This window comes from Xenopus laevis, chromosome 8L (assembly GCF_017654675.1).
Source record: "Xenopus laevis strain J_2021 chromosome 8L, Xenopus_laevis_v10.1, whole genome shotgun sequence".
NCBI lineage: Eukaryota > Metazoa > Chordata > Amphibia > Anura > Pipidae > Xenopus > Xenopus laevis.
The window spans coordinates 30,418,040-30,440,404 of record NC_054385.1 but is presented as its reverse complement, the minus strand read 5'-3'; the positions used below and the strand labels follow the sequence as shown (position 1 = coordinate 30,440,404).

The window sequence follows — 22,365 nt, the reverse complement described above, 5'->3', positions numbered from 1 at the left end:
AAATGTATTTGTTAATGCAATTGCTGTTAAAAGCTCTATCTGTTTAGATTCTCTGCACTGGTGGTTCTGACTCCTGACACAGTGTAGTAAAAGCCAGCCGAGGAGACACTTTTACAAGAGTCAGGACCAGATAACTGACACATTTCAAACAACTTTGAAACAACTGAAAATGTTTTATTTACTATATATGGGAATATTTAAGGGTAAAGTGAAAGCCACCCAGAGCAACCAATCATATGTTTTTTTTAAAGGTGAACAGTAAATGCTACCTGCAAATCAGGTGCTATTAGGGCTGTCATTCGGCCAGTATTTGACCAGGAAATCACCAGCAAAGGCTGGAATAATACCCTGTGAATCACTCCCTTTCCTGGCCTTATCCATTGCCCCATCATGTCTTACAAGTGCTCAGTTCCTGCTCTATATAGGACCCCTCTTGTCCATTTTTCCACCCCGTAACATGCCCACCATGACCCCCACCCACAGGCTGCAAAAAAGGTGGAAGCCCTAGGTGCTATATGTATATAGACTTTATGCAATTTTGCACTTAGCATGCTGGAAGCTGTAGTACATTAATGGGTTGGTTCACCTTTAATGTCACTTTTATTATGTTGTAGAAAGGCCTAAGCAACTTTTCAATTGGTTTTCATTATTTATTTTTATAGTTATTTGCCTTTTTCTTCTGACTCTTTGCAACTTTCAAATGGGTGTCGCTGACAAAACAACAAAACAAATGCTCTGTAAAGCTAAAAATGTATTGTTATTGCTACTTTTTATTACTGATTCTTCTATTCAGACTCTCTCCTATTCATATTCCGGTTTCTTATTCAAATCAATGCATGGTTGCTAGGGTAGTTTGGGCCCTAGTTACCAGATTGCTTAAAATGCAAATTGAAGAGCTGCTGAATAAAAAGCTAAATAACTCAAAAACCTTCAATAATAAAAAATTAAAACAAATTGCAAATTATCTCAGAATATTACTCTCTACATCATACTAACAACCCCTTTAACATATGGAAAACTACAAATTGCGTATCCTTGCCAAATACCAAGCACATTCCAAACTGGTAATTAGTGATGAGTGAAATTTTTCATCAAGTTTTGCAGTGAAAATTATGCCCATAGACTCTAATAGGCGAAAAAATATGTTGCGCAATTCAAAAAAATAAATAAATAAATTGTCGCTCATAGACCAATGTATTTTGGCAAATTTTTCGCAATTTCACAGATTTTTGGCAAAGCAATGCAGTTCAGATACGCCCATCACTACTGGTAATGCCTTTTTGTATAAATTCCCATTCATTCAGCTAACCTCCACTAAGGTGTGACCAGCTTGCACACATACTGGCAATGAAGGAGTTAATAGGATTTCTAAAGATGTAATGTTTTCCAAATTCAGCCTGGAGTTGGAACATATGGGCAGCACATGCTCTGACACACACACACACACACACACACACACACACACACACACACACTGTGGGCCAAGGGTTGTGCTCATATAATCGACTCCTCTCCAGGGAGCTGTGGGTGGTTCTCTGAGAACTCTGAACACTTTCCCTAGCAGAGAAGCCTGCCGCGCACTTTATTACTGACGTGTTACGGCCTTGGTCATTTTCTTTGCTCCAAGGGTTTCTGAAATATGGGGTTCCCCTTCTGAAGTCTGGGAGGAACCAAAGACTGATCACCAATAAGTGTCTGTAATGTAAACATAAACCTACTACTTTAAAGAGGTTGTTCACCTTCCAACACTTTTTTCAGTTCAGTTGGTTTCAGATAGCACAACAGAAATAAAGACTTTTTACAATTACTTTCTGTTTTCTATGTGTGACTGTTCTTTTAATATTGAAGTGTAAATCTAATTTTTCACTTTCTAAAGCAGCTCTTGGAGGGGGGGTCGCCGACCCTGTAAACTGTTTTAAATTGATACATTTAGTTGCTATTTTTGTCCCTGCAGATTCCCTGAGTTTCATTACAGGCAGCTGTTAGTATATAGCAATATATCAACTAAATGTTGCAAAATTCTAAGTTTTAGAGTCTTTACCTGAATTACCGAGCTGCCAGATTGAAACGCCAGAGACAGGGACATTAAACTTTGATTTTGGAAAAAGGGTCAAAAATAAAAAATGGAATTGGGTAATTTAGCACAATATGAAAAAATTCAACTGAAAAAGTGTTGGAAGCTGAACATCCCCTTTAACAGAAAAGCTTTATAATGTTAATACCATACATGCACCCAATTATTTGCTCTGGGGCAATAAAATACACTATATTTATGTTTCAAGAGTCTGAACCAGAGAACAGAAAGTGAATTGACCCTAAAAATGAATAGGGCTATAAATGCCATATTTTATATACTGAACTTATTGCATCAGCCTAAAATTTCAGCTTTTTACATTCTGATGTTAGTTGCACTGGTTTCTGTGCCATGTAGTAATTATCTGTATTAATTACTTATCAATATATTGTGACACATATTCTATATGTACAGTACATTTTGAGTTGGTCCTTAGCTTAGTAGGTGACAGCAGCCAGGAGCATGTGCAGTGATTTGGCAGAAAAGAAGATGGGGAGCTACTGGGGCATCTTTGGAGGCACAGATCTTCCTTGCTGATGGGTTGTTGTTACCTTGGGCTGGTACAGAAGCCTAAAACATAACATACAAAATTTCTAGCCTACTTCTTTAGTTAAGTTTTAGTACTCCTTTAAGTTAACTTGTATTATGTAATAAAATGGCTAATGCTAAGCAACTTTTCTATTGGCCTTAATTTTTTCTTTTCTATAGTTTTTGAATTATTTGCCTTTTTCTGACTCTTTCCAGCTTTCAAATGGAGGTCACTGAACCCAACATATGCTCTGTAAAGCTTCAATTTATTACTATTGCTACTTTTCTCTCCTCCTATTCATATGTCTCACCTTCTATTCATATTCCAGTCTCTAATTCAAATCAAGGCACAGTTGCTAGGGTAATTTGGAACCTAGCAACCAGATTGCGGAAATTGCAAACTGGAAGCTTCTGAATAAAAAACTAAATAGCTAAAAAAAAACTACAAATAAAAAATGAAAACCAATTGCACCCTCTACTTCATGCTAAAAGTTAATTTAAAGGTGAACAACCCCATTAAAACTACTGAACATTTGTAATTCATGTATAATGGTAAGGTTGCTTAGAATTAGATTTTCATGATAGAAAACAAGTGTTTTAGGTGAAGGTCGCCTTCAGGATGGGCAAGGCCTGAATGTCAAGGCAAGGCCTGTTTGACAACCAAGTTATTATAAACAACACTAGAATAAGAAATATTTTTTCCTCCAGTGCTGAAATCAGAAAAATAAGTTCCTGGTAAAAATGAATGATTAACTACCAAAGCTCTCCAAAGTAACTGACTGATCGAAATGATTGATGGTAATTGTTTAGCAACAGATTAATGCACCTTATTTATAAAAAAAAATTGAGTTTTGTATTTTACCAAGGTAGAAAATTGTAATAAAACATAATCCACCTTAATAGTGTGGACTTTATTTTAGACTGAATAATAAAGCACAATCCACCCCCACAGTATATACGCAGTACAATGCTACCAGTTCTGTTCTAATAATTACCGGCCTTGTTTAGTCAGTTATAAGAAAATTAGACATTTTCTTCTGTTAAGGAAGGTGGGCTACTTTAGAGAGTAAAGTCACTTGTTATAGACCTCAGCAGAACCACCTAGATTTCATTAACCTGTTAATCAAGTTCAATATGATGCCCTATGTAGCAAGCCTGGGACAAGAAGAGCAGAAGGGCCACACACGAGGGACAAATAGGGACATTAGGTTGGGTAGTGTGGTGGAACAATAGGAAGTGGAAAGACTTAGGCTTAAATAGGTGGAACCTATTATCTTTGGGAACATAAAGAGACCAGGCAGTGTCACTCTCTTCCACCCTTGATGGGTTGGGGAGATGGTATGACAAAGCTTATGTAGTAGTAGGGCTACCCTACTGGGCAGCTGAAAAGGAAGGGAGTTAAGAGTTGAAGTTAGGTGGCAGAGGCTTAGCCTCATGCTTGAGACTGGGTTTTGGTAAAACATGGTAAAAATGCATAACAAAACCAATAGTGTTTTTAGTCATGGCCTTTGATTGGTATTAGATCAGATAAATAACGCCTGTACTTTTTAAGTGAGATTTATTTTATTAAATAAAATAGAATCACTGAGAATGCTCAGATCATTGGAATGTGGGGATTTGCCCATGACATCAACACCTAGGGGCAGATGTATGAAGGGTCGAATATCGAGGGTTAATTAACCCTCGATATTCGACTAGGAACTAAAATCCTTCGACTTCGAATATCGAAGTCGAAGGATTTAGCGCAAATCCTACGATCGAACGATCGAAGGATTATTCGAAGGATTTAATCGTTCGATCGAAGGAATATCATTCGATCAAAAAAACTTAGGCAAGCCTATGGGGACCTTCCCCATAGGCTAACATTGACTTCGGTAGCTTTTAGCTGCCGAAGTAGGGGGTCGAAGTTTTTTTTAAAGAGGCAGTACTTCGACTATCGAATGGTTGAATAGTCGAACGATTTTTAGTTCGAATCGTTCGATTGGTAGTCGAAGGTCGAAGTAGCCCATTCGATGGTCGAAGTAGCCCAAAAAACACTTCGAAATTCGAAGTTTTTTTAATTCGAATCCTTCACTCGAGCTTCATGAATCGGCCCCCTAATATAGATAGATTAATGAGTTATGTCAGAGGCATGGACTGTGTTGGGAAATTATAAGGTTATTGTTTAGACTCAGGAAGGAACCGAGAGCGTTCTCTTCTCCCAATTAATAAATAAACATTATCGGCTCTGGGACTATACGCTTGCCTGTCCATGACCCACCCTCGTACATAAAAGGTTAAACCTGATGGACCAGTGCCATTTTTCCAGCTGCACAAGCTGTGTATCTCAAGAACCTCAAACCTGTCTTGCAGGAACAATGCCGCATGATTTTCCACACATCGTGACAGAGCTCGGCAATTTATTGCCCAGAGAGGAAATTCAGGCTCCTTTGGCTGCTTAAGCATGTTAACCCTTTGCACCAAGATGACAGAACTATATTTGCATAATTTTAAGCTGGGAGGAGGGGTAATTCAATGACTAAAGACAAAACAACTCTATTTCCAATTACTTTTGGAAGGTCATTCTAAATTCATTTAATTACCTTTTCATAATTAAGGGTTAAATATAGTTATTTTAGCTGTACTAAGGGGCAAATTCACTAAGCGCCGAACGCTAGCGTTAATTCGCTAGCGTTTGGCATTTTCGTTACTGCGCAAATTCACTAACGAACGCTGGCGTAGTTTCGCTAGTGTTACTTCGCACCCTTACGCCAGGTGAATTTTCGCTAGCGACGTAACTACGCAAATTCACTAACTTGCGCAGTGTACTGAACGCTACCTTTTACGCTAGACTTCCTTCGCCACCTCAGACCTGGCGAAGCGCAATAGAGTAGATAGGGATTGTTTAAAAAAAAGTCAAATTTTTTTCTAGGTCCCATAAAACGCTGGCGTGTTTTCTACATGATGGGTGATAGGCTGAAAAAGATCGAAAAAATTTTTGGGGCTCCCCTCCTTCCCCCCTACATTTCCTGACTCATGGCAACTTACCTAGACAGTGGGCACATGTGTAGGGCAAAATAAAATTTTTATTTGCTGATTTGAAGCTTTTCTAGGCATTTGTAGTGCTGATACGTGTTCCTCCATTGAAATTTGAATTTCGCGCCGTATGCAAATTAGCCTTCGCTAGCGTAACTTCGCTTTACATAGCGAATCAACGCTAGCGCAACTTCGCAACCTTACGCTACCCCTGAGCGCAACTTCGGATTTTAGTGAATTTGCGGAGCGCTGGCGAAACTACGCCTGGCGAAGTTGCGCCTGGCGCAACTTCGCATCTTAGTGAATTTGCCCCTTAGTGTGTATGAAGCTGTTACAAGTCCTAGAGTGCCTAGTGCCAGTGTTTATTAGCACCCATAGCCCCTATGTTGTGCTATAAATGTCAATCTCTCGTGTGATTGGCAGTTCAATTTTGTGACATATGGACACCCATATCTTGGCATCAGTAAGTGCAGGGCACTGCCAGCTAATATACTGAAATAAGCAATCTTTAAAGTCTTTATATAGGTTTGCCAATGACCCAGAAAGCCTGGTTTTGGTAGGGTCAAAACTGCCTGCCTAGTATTCCAAATTCGAATTCCCTGAGATTGACGTGGCGATCGGCCAAACGCCACATTATAGCTCCACTTCACTTTCATACCCCCACGACATCACGGCCCCCACAACATCATTGCATTGCCCCAACACCCAGGAGTTAGTGGCAGAAAAAGGTGGCAGTCCTACTCTGATCGTAAATTCCTAAATTTATTGTTAAATGTCAGCTTCATTGTAAGAGAAATGTCAACCTCTCCCCTGTTCTTGTGTATACATATGGACATCCATATCTTGGCAACAATATGCAGATCACTGCCACCAAGAAGGATACTAAGAAAACCAATGTGCACAGATTTGCAAATTCCTAAATTGTCTTACTAAAAATGTCAGTTTCATTTTAAGAGACACCCGTTAGCATGTCTAAATATATATATAATATCTAACTGCACACTGAAGAAAGCAGTAGGAAACTGGCAGGCTGTAGCCCTTCTATGTCAGCTGCTGCATATTCTGTTCATGTCAGAACACATCTGGTCCTGCAGTGAATGGGAAGCCAGTTTCTTTGCTGGCCAAAACTCTTTTTTTTGGGTGAAGGTAAACAAGGCCCTGCTTGTTAGGAGGCGGCAAGAGCAGACAGCGAGTGTCCTACATACAGCATCCCCTTTGTTGGCTCCCTGATCTCCCTGCAACTCCGATAAGAGCACACTTTTCCAAGTGTAAAGTTTGAAAGGGCGCTCTCTTCCACAGCAATGACGCCAACAAGGGGCTCCTTCGGAATGTTAACCCTTTGACTGCCGTGCCCATTCACGGAACATTTCCTCCTCTGCCAAAGAGACAAACTACAAGTGATTTTTGAGAAATGTTACTGGCACTACCAATAGGGATAGTGGCCAAAAGATCAATCAGTAAACCACAAAACTGGCATAAGCTACGTTGCTGTACTGTAAGGGCTAAGTGTACAAGAACTGAAGGAACAGCATTGCTTACAAAACAATGTCTTTCTCACAAATTCTCAGTTTCACCAGTTTTCATAATAATAAAAAACTTCACATGACTTCCAGTCTACAGGTAGTTTTTAAGAGGAACGCTCATGAAAATTTGATATGAGGTTCATCTCCTGGAAGTAAGAGTGTAAGCTTCACTGGAGCAAGGAAAGGATGAATAATGTGCTATAAAACAGGAATGAAATAAATAATAAGTAAGCAAAATCTGACTCTGACTACTGCATAAAAAAAAAAAATTGCTGAGAGGAGGACAGTGAAAAAGTACTATGGTACAGAATTTTTCATTGATTATATTCAGAACATATCCCATTTCCATTAAATGAAGCGAATATTACATTTTCATTTTTCTTTATTTTATTTTAAGGAATGTACTAACCAGTTTTAAACAAGCAACAGTTCATAGCAATTGAAAGTCATGATAAATATCCAATGACTCAATATGGCAGAGTTATAAAACATATCGCAATAATGTGTGCAGGGGCGATCCGCCAATGAGGCGAGCTGAGGTGCTCGTCTCAGGCGGAAGCGCCAGCTAGGTTTCCAGGGGCAGCAAAAAGCCACTCATGGTGCCTTTAAGAGCCAAATTTCCGTTTTTAAAACCGGAAATTCGGCTTTACTAGGGCGAGAGAGCGCAATTGCGCTCTCCGCACTAGCGTTGCTGCCTCCCCACCCGGAAATGTAATCGGGCTGGGGAGGCGGCATTACTGGAGCCGCCTCAGGCAGCAATTACCACAGGATCGGCGCTGTGTGTGTGTTTGTAGAACTATGTATAGCAACATTTACTGTAACACCTAGCATTGTTATGACATTGGAATTAACAAATATGCTTTTCTCTTGCCTTGGAATGAAAAGAAGATCTGAAACCCCACAATCTGCATCTCTCCAAGAAAAACTGCCTTCCTTTTTTTTTTTTTTTTTTTTTTAACTTTCACCACATGACGATGTGGTCAAAATGTGGTGAGTTAGGTTTATATAGCATCGGATTCAGCGTCCTAGGGCCCACCAGAAAACCTGACTTCAAGGGCACACTTTCATGAATATCAGCTGTACTAAATGTTTGTTATATAGGCCAATTCTAGGAATAATTCCCCCCCCCCATGAGAACTTTTCTTTGACTGGACCACCTAGGGGAAGGTTTTTCTAGTGCATCTGGGGCAGACCAACACTAGCGTTCATATCTTGAGAAACTGTGTGGAAGGGAGACAGGTTCAGAAGTTATACCATGGACATATCCTTACATGACAATAAGTGTGGTGTGTGGGCTTATACAACGTCAGACTGGCCTCTCCAGAGTCCAGCAAAAAAATCTGACATAAAGCCCCACTTTCATGAGTGTTATATATAGGCCTATGGTGGGAATAAGAAGGTGCTGATGGGAATCTTCCTTGGCTAGTGCCCACTGGCAGGTCATTTCGTACAATAGCAAGCTGACTCTGGCCTCACAGGTATCATGAATTACAGCAGGGGTGTCCAATTGATACAATCGTGTAATAAAGTAATAAGCACTTCTCGTCACTGCACAGGTAGTATAATAATATATATTGTGTCACAATAACAAATATTTTAACGTTTTGTATAAAATTGTTTTAGTGATGTCACTTGTTGAAAGGGAGGAGTTTTTCCTCCACTGCACCTATATACAGTATACCTGTGTATCAATTTACTTGTTTGAGAGCTGTGGCTCCGAAACGTTGTGGGGATCTCAATAAAACTACAACCTATTTAGCACGAATGCTTTTGGACACCCCTGAATTACAGCATAGAAGGATAAAAATATATTGCTTGTTATATTATTGTCCAGCAAGAGAAATAGGTGCACCTACAGTGTAAGGAACCAACCACCACAAACCATGAGCTTAAATAGATAATATATTGAGAAGCATAATTATTTTGTTTTAAAGAATCATGTGTATGTGTGGTTAAGGCCCCTCTAGATGTATGTCAGATCCCTGCACTGAAAAATATGAATTCTCTCCAAATGAACAAATCATGGGCTACATGGTGGGATTATTGTCCTCCTTTTGTATTCCAATCCTTGCAGCTACACAAACAGGTTAACAGATGCAGCTTCTCAGCTGATATTCCTTCCTTCCCGTACACAATAATACTTCAAAAACAAGCTTAGACCAACTCAGCACATGTATAGGGAAATAAATATAACTTGCTTGTGCTGGAAAGTGCCAAAAAAACCCAAACGAGGAAGTTGCATGTGGTTGGTCTGGACTATTTTTTTTTCATGTTTTTAGAACAACTAATGTTGCTGTTTCATAAGGGAAAAGTGTTTGTGCAAGCACAGCATTACACGGCATCGGTACTGGCAGATATATACTGCTAATGTTCTACTGTAAAGTCATACCTCATGGTTTATTTTTGATGTTGCAATACACACACACATGCAGTAGTATATCCTTAGAGACTGCAGACTGGGTACTTTTTCCTACAAGTCTCAGTTTATTCATGGCTCTTGTGTATTTTATCACAATAATATTGCATATTAAGTGTAATATAATGATATGTATAAACATTCTACATTGTATTACTAATAGTAACATTAATATACTATCCTTAGGAGATAATGAATGAGCCTCATCTGCAGTGTACATTACTATCCTCTGGGTAATACAGTTAAAGGGGTGGTTCCCCTTTAAATTAACTTTTAGTATGTTATAAAGTGGCCAAGCAACTTTTCAATTGGTCTTCATTATCTGTCTGTAATAGTTTTTTTTAATTATTTGCCTTTTTCTTCTGACTCTTTCTGACTGACCCCATCTAAAAAAAAAATGATCTGTAAGGCTACACATGTATTATTATTATTGCTACTTCTTACTACTCATTTTTCTATTGAGGCCCTCTCCTATTCCAGTCTCTTATTCAAATCAAAGCATGGTTGCTATGGTAATTTGGATCCTAGAACATACAGTACCTCCCAACTGTCCCTTTTTCGGAGGGACAGTCCCTCTTTTGACAGCTCAACCCGCAGTCCCTCATTTGTACTGGAAAGTCCCTCTTTTCTCTGCACTGAACAGCCAGAAAAAGAAACAAAGTTTCTCACTTAATTGGCTTTTAGCAAAGAGCCCAGAACAGCTAACAGGTGCACATAAGATACTTTGTAACAATTTTGAGACACAAAAACACAGTTTAGATAAGGAGAAATATTTTCAAACTTTCATAACCTGCCAAATTTTGTAAAACAAACATGGTAATTAGGGGGTGTGGCCACATAAAGGGGTGTGGTCAAAAAATTGCTGCGCTACATGCGGAAAAACATTTTTTGTCACTCTTTTTACTTCCAAAATGTTCGGAGGTATGCCTAGAAACCAGATTGCTGAAATTGCAAACAGGAGAGCTGTTGAATAAAAAGCTAAATAACTCAAAAACAACAGATAAAAAATAAAAACCAATTGCAAATTGTCTCAGAACATCAGTCTCTACATCATACCAAAAATTAATTCAAAGGTGAACAACCCTTTTAATATAGTAACCTCGGGCAACAACAGGGTCGGACTGGACATGGGGGGGGCCCAATGGGTTACTATACTCCGGACCCCCCAAGCACATACGCGAATGTCTTGGCGCACGCTAGCACACATACGCAAAAGTTACCGGCGCATCAATTAATTTTGGGGGGGCAGCGGAGATCGGGGGAGGGGGGCTGGGTTTTTTCGAGGAGGCCCAGTCCGATGCTGGAAAACAATAAGTGAGCATCAGCTGCATTTTATATTCTTATGCACTGGGTAATACAGATATAGAGGGATAGATGCTCTGTAGCCACTCTAAAGCTTCTACCTTACCCAGAATGTTTTGGGCTAACTTTTTAAAAGATAATGTTATATGCCAAACATAATGCAAGGCTCAAATAAAGCTCACATTTTCATTTGTATAAAAGGCACATTAAGGGGCAGATTTATTAAAATGTACCTTTAGAGCTTAATAAATAAAAAATTCACCCATGTTCTCACCTTTTTATTCCTATAGGATTTTTAGAACAGCATCAAATGGCGAGTTCTAACTTTCACCTACTGATAAATACCATTCTAAAAATCATAGGAATGAATAGAATGTGGGTGAGTTTTTATTTATTAAGCTCTAAACATTTTGATAAATCTGCCCCTAAATTTGGCAGACCATATAGTGGTTCAAGCATCAACTACTAGCCACTGCTGGCTGTATTTCAAGTATGAGGAAATAGGCAGAAAAGCTACCTGAGGGCAAATGAAAGATAAGCACACAGTTATGTGATTAATACCAAGTGAGGAGAAAGGGTTCAGTGAAGAGATGTGTCAAAAAGAGGGAACACAATAGGGCTCATTGACCTCCTCAGATGCAGTGGGCAATTTGTGCATTTCCCTGAAGTAATTTGCATGAGCGCAGATCAGTCTTTCTGGCTTTCTTTTCCGAATTGAGTGCTGCTGCAAATCATGAAGCTATGATCATCTCCTGAGGTGACAGTAGCTCCAGGGTTCCATTAGTCCCCTGGGTCAAGCGACACAGTGCAGTTGCAGTTGACCACATAGTAAAATGCATGAAAAGTGGGAAGTACTGTAAAAGTGCAGTCATTTGAAAATTACACAATGCTGTATTTCTTTAAGTAAGTTATGCAAGGAATGCAGTTTGTGTTTCCTTGATGTCAAACATGAAACACCAGTAATTTTATTTATAGTAATGTGACTCATTTATGCAAGCTTAAGTCTGATCTAATATCTGGATCTATTGGATAATTATCGATCTTCATTCACATCAATCCCTTGCCTAGTGGAGCTTACAATCTAAAATGCCTATCACACAAACAGACACTAGGGTCAAATGAATGTCCCTATTTTATTGCCTGCCACTGGAAAATAGAATACAGGTATGGGACCTGTTATTCAGAATGCTCCCGACCTGGGGTTTTCCGGATAAGGGATCTTTCCATAATCTCGATCTCCATACTGTCTTTGTATACTTAAAAATAATTAAAACATTAAATAAACTCAATGGTTTTGCTTCCAATAAGGATTCATTATATCTCCGTTTGGATCAAATTCAAGCTACTGATTTATTATTACAGAAAAAAAATCATTTTTTAAAAATGTGACTTGCTTGATGAAAATGGAAGATGGCCATCCTGTATTTTGGAGCTTTCTGGATTGTGGGTTTCCAGATAACGGATCCTATACCCATAGGGTATATTTACTGATCGGGAGCTGCAGCCCACAATGAACGGTATACAGAGTGTCTCATCTGGGCTTAAGTTTTATCTTGGTTGTCTCTATGGACTAAGACACATAGGGTATATTCTCTGGTCGGCGTACATTAGGTGGCAGAGAGATACCAGTAACTGCCACTGGCACAACCCCTTCTCTTGAATGGGAAATTAATGACAGCACTGTTATTGACACTTTTAGGCCCACAAAAAACACGTTTACAGTTCATGTCACTGGGAGACGCCAGTTTTGTAGAATACACCTTTGTCTATACAGGTATGGGACCTATTATCCAGAATGCTCGGGTTTTCCAGATAAGGGATCTTTTCATAATTTGGATCTTCATACCTTAAGTCTGCAAGAAAATCATTTAAATATTAGGCTGGTTTGCCTCCAATAAGAATTAAAAAAAATATATAAAAAAATACTATTTTTTTCAATATATGCGATTAGAAAGTTGTCTTTCAATATTAGCCATTTCCCATGTTAATAACATTTTTCAGTAAGAAAACCTGAACTCATTTTACTTGGGATAGGAAGGAAGTATTATCTAATCCAGATCCCGGTTGCTAGAAAACCACACAAATTTCCTCTTCTTGCAAGGATAATCCCCCTATACTCAGCAAAGGTCAGGAAGGTATTGGCACTGTGTTAATGGTACTTGAAAGGTGTGACAATTATGTTGGAAATCCCCGATATATTAGAGGGGCATGGAACTTTTTTTTTTTAAATAGATTTCCTTGTTATTCCAGTAATTGTTTTATCATATTTGAAATGACAGTGTTATCGGTAAACCAGTTAAGTACCTAAAAACTAACTTACCCTTTCTTTCCATGTGAAACAAACTTTGGCTTTGTTCTTAAATGCTTCCAAGAATCTTTTTGTCAGACAGTTTCCCAGGTGAAAACAAATGTTATTTCCCTACAGACTTTTTTAAAAAAAAATATGTTCAACATAAAAATATTACTGTTTAATAATGTTTTGAGAATCCTCTGTGTCTACTTTAGCAGTAAAGAGTAGTTTATTTTAACATTAAAATAATACCTCTTTAGACAGTGGTATTCTAAGCAAGGTTGCCGTTGATCATCATTTTTTAAATTTTCTGTAATTTCTGATTTCTGATCTATTTGCTGTTTTCCAGCTGTCAGGTTTGACATTTTAACAGCTATGGCTTAATTACCCTAGCAACCATGCAGAAATGGGATATTAGAATAGAATAGGAGAGGGCCTGAACAAAATAGAGAAGCAACAAAAAATAAGAATGATGATAAAATATATAGGTATATATATATATATATATATATATATATATATATATATATATATATGTATGTATATATATATATATATATATATATATATATATATATATATATATAGGTATATATATATATATAATAGTATAGGTATAGGACCTATTATCCAGAATGTTCAGGACCTGGGTTTTTCCAGATAACAAATATTTTTGTAATTTGGATCTTCATACCATAAGTCTACTAGAAAATCATGTTAGCATTGAATAAACCCAGCAGGCTGTTTTTGCTTCTTAGTTTGTATCTTTGTTTGGCTCAAGTACAAGTTATTGTTTTGCTATTATAGAGAAAAAGGAAATAATTTTTGAAGATTTGGATTATTTGGATAAAATGGAGTCTATGCCTTTTCGTTATTCTGAGCTTTCTGAATAACAGGTAATGTAATAAAAGGCAGTTTGCCTAGGTCTAGTAATCCACAGCAACCAAATGCCTGTTTTGAAACAGCTGACCAGTACATATTGCTGATTGTTTGCTATGGTCATGCTGGGTCATTAGTGCATTTTGCATTCTAATAAATTGCTTTGTGGCAGGGACAAAATAAATTGGCCCCCATTCCCTTGTACACCTGCAAAATAATGTGGCAATTGAAATTAGTGAGTGGGGAGTGATTTTGAGCATTTTGCCTCTACCCTCAGAGCCTCAGAGCTGTTAATTACTCTGGAGACGAAGAGCTCTAAATCCCATGAGTTTATTTTATCTCTATATAAAATAAATATATAAAATAAATATATAAAATAATATATATAAAACCATACTCCTTATCAGTCATATCCTGGGCACACATACCATTTGTTGGTATTTTCCAATATGTGTAATATGTGGCTCCAAAAAGATAGCAGTGCCATTCAAAACTGAATCAGGTTTTATAGGCCCTTCAAGAAACTGCAAAGCCATGGTCTGCTTTCACTGTGGTTGTAGTCAGAATTCGAAGACGGGCAATGGCATAGAGCATCATTTGGCTTATAACCCATATAGACATCATACAACTCAGTTGAAACTAGCAGTCCAATCAGAATACTATTAATAAACCAGTAGCAAATAGGCAGGTTTCCAGTGGTAAGATAAGTGACTGCCTAAGCCTTTGTCAAAGTCAAATTATTCATCATCATCATTATTATTATTATACTTTGTTTATACAGGGCTAACATATTCTACATCACTTTGCAAAGATTACATATCCTTACATATCTGTACCTGATCAGTGGATCTTATCATTAAAGAGGTTGTTGACCTTTGAGTACGATACAGAAAGTGTTATTCTGAGACAATTTGCAATTGGTTTTCATTTTTTATTATTTGTTGTTTTTGAGTTATTTAGCTTTTTTAATCAGTGCCTCTCCAGGTTGCAATTTTCGTAATATGGTTGCTTGGGTCCAAATTACCCTGATTTGGATACCGTAAGAGACTGGAATATGAATAGGAGAGGGCCTGAATAGAAAGACGAGTAATAAAAAGCATTAACAATACATTTGTAGCCTTACAGAGCATTTGTTTTCTCAGTGACCTCCATTTAAAAGTTAGAAATAATTCAAAAACTATAGAAAAAAAAATAATGATGGTAAATTAAAAAGTTATTATAAGAATTAGCCATTCTATAACATCCTAAAAGTTAACTTAAATCTGCCTATATGTTTTTGGAGTGTGGAAGGAAACCATATTACCAACTGGACACCCAAAAAAGCACAAGAAATCCTTGACCACAGTGCCAATAAGCTGCTGATTGAGTAATTACTCTGAGCCTTCCCAAAACGCTAGCAACTTGCAGCGATTCAGACTTGAGAAGGATTATTCTTGACAGACCCCCCTCCAAAAAGAAGACAACTGTCATATACTGTATTGATATATAATTACCCCCCCCCACACACACACACACACACACACACGACTATTTTTCTGTCCTTCTCCTGAAAACAAGTTCTTGGCATTGCTGCAGTCTGAATCCCACTCTGCCTCCTACAAGATGCCCACGCAAGATGTGAGCAGCGTATATCTCAAAAACAATTTTTCCAGTTTTGTCTTTGTGACTGTGATGTAGCTCAGTAAAGATATCAGCAGTCACTTGACACTATAGTGCCAAGGAAATTGATACCAGAAAAACGTAAGACTTTACTTGTCACATATATATAGGTCCGGTCTCGTTGTGTTGGCAATTTCAAGGCCTATAGAGATTTAACCAGTTGTCTTGCATTCATTTATAGTGCACACCTTTATTATGATAATTCTCTGCAACACTGTTGGTCCCTTAGATGAGATTGAGATGAAACAATGGGAAGTTGTTCCCACGCACAAGTCTATTTCCTACAAAGAACTCCTATTTTTAATATATACCCAAGCAAAAGTAAACCTTGTGTAAGCATTCCTTTGCTTTTTCAGGTGGTGAATATGTCCTGCTTACACAGATAAATTCACTTTAAACAATAATTGTATGTTTTATTCATTTATGTGATAAAAAGAAATTGTATTAAATTAAAGGGGTTGTTCACCTTTAAATTAAGTTTTCGTATGCCTTAAGACTGACATTCTGAGACAGGCTGAAACTGATTTCACTAAGCAAAGGGACCATACACAACTGCTCATAAGATAAAGTAGGTCAGTCAGTGAACCTTTCATGCCCATTACAGGTATCTGTCTGTGAATAGCAGCCCAGCTATACCAACAGCTACTGCTACAGGATTTAATATCACAGACAATACTTCAAGCATTCAATGGTAAACGCATGAGACATATTTCTCACAAAAAAAAAAATAAGTCTGAGATGATTTCCAGCCCCCGCAGTGAGCAATAGAACACCATGATCCGTAATTATAACACATTTCCCACTCGCCAGTTTACTGCCTTAGTAGCAATCAGCAGATCTTAATTCCACATGATAGCTGATTTCTTCCCACAGTCACAGTCCCTTCTTAAAGACTATTATCCCTACTGCTACTATAGACACCATCTCTCCCTACTATACCTGCTATCCCACAGCCACTGTCCATTCTCAAAGGCTATTGTACTCACTGTCATTATAAGCACCATCTCTTCTTGTTGTCCCGTCCCAGTGCCCCCACTCCTTTACCTCTACAGTGGCCTATAAATAAAAGTCCTATTTTACTTAAAATGTACTTACATCAGAGTCCCTTCCTAGAGATGATTACCACCACTGCTACTAAAGGCACCATCTCTCCCTACTATACCTGCTATCCCACAGCCACACTCCCTTCCAAAAGACTATTATCCCACTGTTACTATAGGCACCATCTCTCCCTACTATACCTGCTATCCCACTGCCACAGTCCCTTCCCAGAGACTATTATCCCCAATGCTTCTATAGGCACTATCTCTCCCTACTATACCTGCCATCCCACAGCCACATTCCCTTCCCAGAGACTATTATCCCCAATCAGTGTCGGACTGGGACACCAGGGGCCCATCCAAAAACCTTACACCAGGGGCCTACCAAAAGACCTTAGATCAGGGGCCCACCTAAAAACCTAAGACTAGGGGCCCACTCTCAGTACTTAATAATTCCTCTCCTCACTCAACCTCTATTCTCCTTCTTTACGTACTGTAATCTATTATTCCATCTATTTAGCCTCTTTGTTCTCATAGAAATAGGGAATAGCCATGAAATATACCAAATGTTTTGAAGCAGGAGGGCCACTGACACCTGGGCCCACCGGGAGTTCTCCTGGTATCCTGGTGGGCCAGTCCGACACTGTCCCCAATGCTTCTATAGGCACCATCTCTCCCTACTATACCTGCCATCCCACAGCCACATTCCCTTCCCAGAGACTATTATCCAACTGCTACTATAGGCACTATCTCTCGCTACTATACCTGCTATGCCACAGTCCCTTCTCATAGGCTATTGTCCCCCTTGCTACTATAGCCACCATCTCTCTCTCTCTCTACTATACCTGCTATCCCACAACCAAAGTCCCTTCCCAGAGACTATTATCCCACTGCTACTATAGGCACATATATCCCTACTATATCTGCCATCCCACAACCACAGTTCCTTCCCAGAGACTGTTATTCCACTGCTACTATAGGCACCATTTTTCCCTACTATACCTGCTATCCCACAACCAGAATCCCTTACCAGAGATTATTATCCCACTGCTACTATAGGCACCATCTCTCCCTACTATACCTGCTATCCCACAGCCACAGTCCCTTCCCTATTATCCCCACTGCTACTTTAGGCACCATCTCTCTCTACTATACCTGCTATGCCACAGTCCCTTCCCAGAGGTTATTGTCCCCCTTGCTACTATAGCCACCATCTCTCTCTCTCGCTACTATACCTGCTATCCCACAACCACAGTCCCTTCCCAGAGACTGTTATTTCACTGTTACTATAGGCACCATTTCTCCCTACTAAACCTGCTATCCCACAGCCATAATCCCTTCCCAAAGACTATTATCCTATTATCCCACTGCTACTATAGGCACCATCTCTCCCTACAATACCTGCTATCCCACAACCCCTTTCCTTTCCTATTATCCCCACTGCTGCAATAGGCAACATCTCTCCCTACAATACCTGCTATCCCACAGCCCCTTTCCTATTATCCCCACTGCACCATCTCTCTCTACTATACCTGCTATGCCACAGTCCCTTCCCAGAGGCTATTGCCCCCCCCTTGCTACTATAGATTAGCCACCATCTCTCTCTCTCTGTACTATATCTGCTATGCCACAGTCCATTTTATCTACTGTAGTAGTTCGGATTGAATCCTAAACACATGGCAATAATTTATAGCAAATTCTTCAATTCACTGACAAAATACCACAACCATTATACAACATTATGCAAAACTGCATGGTCAGCTCATTCAAGAAGACTATCTGCCCTATTATGACCAGTTCAGATGAGACAAAAATATTTGTAGCGTGAATAAAGTCAGAGGAATGCAGTTTACTCCACCTGCAGAGTAACACCCAGCTTTCTTGTTCATCTACAAAAAATACTCCAAGTTATTCCTGTAAACCTTTTCACCAAATGTCACCACAGACTGCTTCGGATCACGTTTTTCTTTAATTATATTCTATACCCAAAAACATGCAATCAAATGCCAAACTGCTGCATACTAAAACTGGAGGTAACGCTGGCCTTACACTGAACACTATTCCCTGGCCAATATGTGCCATAGGCTTGGACAAATATCCATAGCCCTAGTGAGAAAATTCTGTTGGGGCAAGAAGCACATTGGGTTGTGCATATAGCCCCCTAATGATGGGTCTGGTCACAAATATACCTTGATAACTGGCCAAGCAGCCCAAATTTAACTTGACCCATCACCAAACCCCATGTAACATTAGCTTGATGTTTCACTTCAGTAAAATGCAAATAGTATAGATGACATTCTATCATTGAATATTGTGAACTCGTGTCACCAACGGTAGAAATAATAGAGTTGAAGAACTGACATGACCCTGTTGTGACTTCAATTCCTGTCACTATACACATGGGTGCATATTTGCCCAAAATCTCAAGTATTGTATTTCCAGGTTGGAATCTATTGGATAGTGATGCATTTTGGCCCTGTAGGGTTTAGATCAAAATGCAGTCTTTTCGTCCTTACCTTTTATAGCACTGATCAAAGCATTCCCATCTTTTATAACATCTTTGATAAACTTATTGGTCCTCTCCAGCTCTTGCTCGTAACCCTTTAGGCTCTCTCGGAAGACTGGGCTATCCAGGTAACATTCGCTGAACTCCAGAGGCGGGTGACCCATATTTGCCTGCCAAAAGCACAATATATTAAACACTAAAGAACCTTATTGAATTCATTAAGACAGATGAACAATTACATAAAAACAGCATGCCCATTATCTATTAACATTACAGAAGAATTGATCAAGCTTTTAACACTGAACAATATCCAATATCAAATACACCTACACTGTGAAATACAATAGACATACTTACTCCATAAACCACATACATTCAAAATAGATAGTACCATATATAAAATGCAGCCTAGTATTATATATAAATGTATGTATATTACAAAAACCAAAAACCCTTTATGTCTAAGAGCTTACAATCTAAACACTGGAGAAGGATATACTGAAGAAACCAGCAGCTGGCTGCACCAGAATGCAATGTATACTACAGAAGGAAGGAGGTAATATTTGACTTTGGCAGCACTGTCATATCCTGCAATATTTTTACAGTAAACCGGGGGGATATCTGGTGGATAAATCCAGAATTTCCCCCATGCCACGTGACCTGTCCATAAAGCAGCATATCTTTTATAACACCCGGCATATAGACACTACCGCAAGGCTATTCTGGAACGAGGGGTTATCAGAAATCCCAGGCAGTGAGTAAACTGTGCAGGCTTCCTGGGGATATGAGCATGCTGATCACTGCCACAAAAGCAGCCCCACAGTGATCATCACATTATAAACAAACAAGCGCGAGAACCACAGGATCCCTTCCTTTTGTGCTGCAGCATCAATCAATGGGAAGGCAGTGCAGGGGGGGGGGGTAGAAGCCTCTGTTAAAATGTATCAGAGACAGGGCTGTAACTAAATGTCCTTCAATTTGCTCAGTTTCTGGGCATTGTATCTTTATAGCGCAGTGATGATCATGATAAGAATATTAATCATTATTTATAATGCAAAGTCCCTACCTGATCCCCAGAGGGGGCTGCTGGATGAGCAGGGAACAGATGGGATCCAGGGGTTGCCGTGTGGTTCTTTGTGTTTCAGGCTGGCAGTACAGTGCTGTGGGAGGGAAGGGATTCCTGGTGTTCTCCTCTCATCCCTGTGCTTCAGGAGGTCCTGCTTGCCCGCTCTGCAAGGCAAAGCTCCGTGTTCCCTCAGTGACAGCGACAGGACAGCAGCAGCCAGTCCCCCCCTGTCCTTACAGCCAGATTTCCTTGTGCCTCCCTCCTTGGCTCATGGTTGTACTGCCTGTGAAGCTTCCTCCTCCTCCTCCTCCTCCTCCTCCTCCTCCTCCCAAGCCTCTCCTGCCTTTCTCTCCTCTTAAAGAGACAGTGCATGTTTTGCTTTTCACTCCTTTCTTCAAGGAAGTGCCACTTCCCAGATAGTTCTATATTCAGAAGCACAGCTTGTAAATCGTGAAAAGAGGGAACAGGAGTAAAATATAAGCAGGGTAAGCAGGGTGGGGGAAGGCCTCTAATTCAGGCTGAACACTAGACAAGCTTGGCAGGGGAAGGTAGTAATCTGAGACAGGGGGCTAGGGCAGGGTAAAGTGGTGACCCTGGCTGGGTTTAAGCGTAAAGGAGCAAGGGGCTGTTTTTGGCACTTTAAGAGCAGCGTTTGAAGAGCTTGAAAGCACACTGTGCCATTGCTTCAGAACAGTAACTAAAGATCCGCAGGTAAAGGTGCAATATTACCCCTAAGGGTGACTCTGGAGCTTGGTGGTCCAAGTATCTCCATGGACAGCAGTCCCCCTTTCACTTTAAATGGCAATTGTTTGCAAGTGCCCAGTGCAGTCAAGTAGTAGACACTTAGGGGCAAATTCACTAAGCGCCGAACGCTAGCGTTACTTTGCTAGCGTTACTTCGCTAGCGTTTGTCATTTTTGTTACTGCGCAAATTCACTAATGAACGCTGGTGTAGTTTCGCTAGTGTTACTTCGCACCCTTACGCCTGGCGAAGTTTCGCTAGCGACGTAACTACGCAAATTCACTAACGCGCGCAGTGTACTGAACGCTACCTTTTACGCTAGACTTCCTTCGCCACCTCAGACCTGGCGAAGCGCAATAGAGTAGATAAGGATTGTTTCAAAAAAAGTCTAAAATTTTTCTAAGTCCCATAAAACGCTGGCGTGTTTTCTACATTATGGGTGATTGGGTGATAGGCTGAAAAAGATCGAACATTTTTTTGGTGCTCCCCTCCTTCCCCCCTACATTTCATTTTATTTGATGATTTGAAGGTTTTCTAGCCATTTGTAGTGCTGATACGTATTCCTCCATTGAAATTTGAATTTCGCGCCGTATGCAAATTAGCCTTCGCTAGCATAACTTCGCTTTACTTAGCGAATCAACGCTAGCGCAACTTCGCAACCTTACGCTACCCCTGAGCGCAACTTCGGATTTTAGTGAATTTGCGAATCGCTGGCGAAACTACGCCCGGCGAAGTGCGGCGAAGTTACGCCTGGCGCAACTACGAATCTTAGTGAATTTGCCCCTTAGCACTCAACAACACTGAGTCTACTTTCAGGTAAATCACTTTCAAAATGAATGACCAATATTTACCCACCATGGATCATCAAAATGTGCCCATGACCTGGGGTGCTTCTGCCACAAAGCATGGTACAAACCCTGCCACAGGTGACATTATACCAGAGGTTACCAGTGGTGCCAATATACCTCTCCTAGTATCTTCAAGAGCCGCTATTGAGCTCTCTGCACTAGCAATGTGACTTTTGTTGGAGCTCAAAAAAAGATATGGGTGGGGGTCAAGGAAGGCCAGGCATCAGGAAGGCCATCTAAAGATAAATTTGAAATAAACTGTTATTTTGCTTTATACTTGTGGCCCTGTGAATTTTCTATAGCTCCTGCAGCCCCTTCAACATTTTACTGTTGGTTTTTCCAGTCCCTGAGCTAAAGTCTGGGGATAATGCATCTGGACCTTTCAACATGTTGAGTTCATCAACTTCAGGTATTTGCAGCACCTTCTCTCTTGAGATTGAGGTTAGAATCAACCCTGCCATGATTAAGTGCTTGAAAT

The 22,365-nt window shown here is 39.7% G+C and overlaps 1 protein-coding gene across 2 annotated transcripts in view; it reads right to left on the bottom strand.

Moving 5' to 3' along the window:
• ophn1.L (oligophrenin 1 L homeolog) overlaps positions 1-22,365 on the bottom strand; it is a 141,625-nt gene that overhangs the window by 73,456 nt on the left and 45,804 nt on the right. Inside the window, 2 exon segments of one of the 2 annotated variants that reach the window (NM_001086523.1) lie at positions 19,243-19,402; positions 20,299-20,554. In NM_001086523.1, the coding sequence (NP_001079992.1) occupies positions 19,243-19,396 (154 nt within the window). In that variant the 5' untranslated portion in view covers positions 19,397-19,402; positions 20,299-20,554. 2 annotated transcript variants of the gene reach the window in all.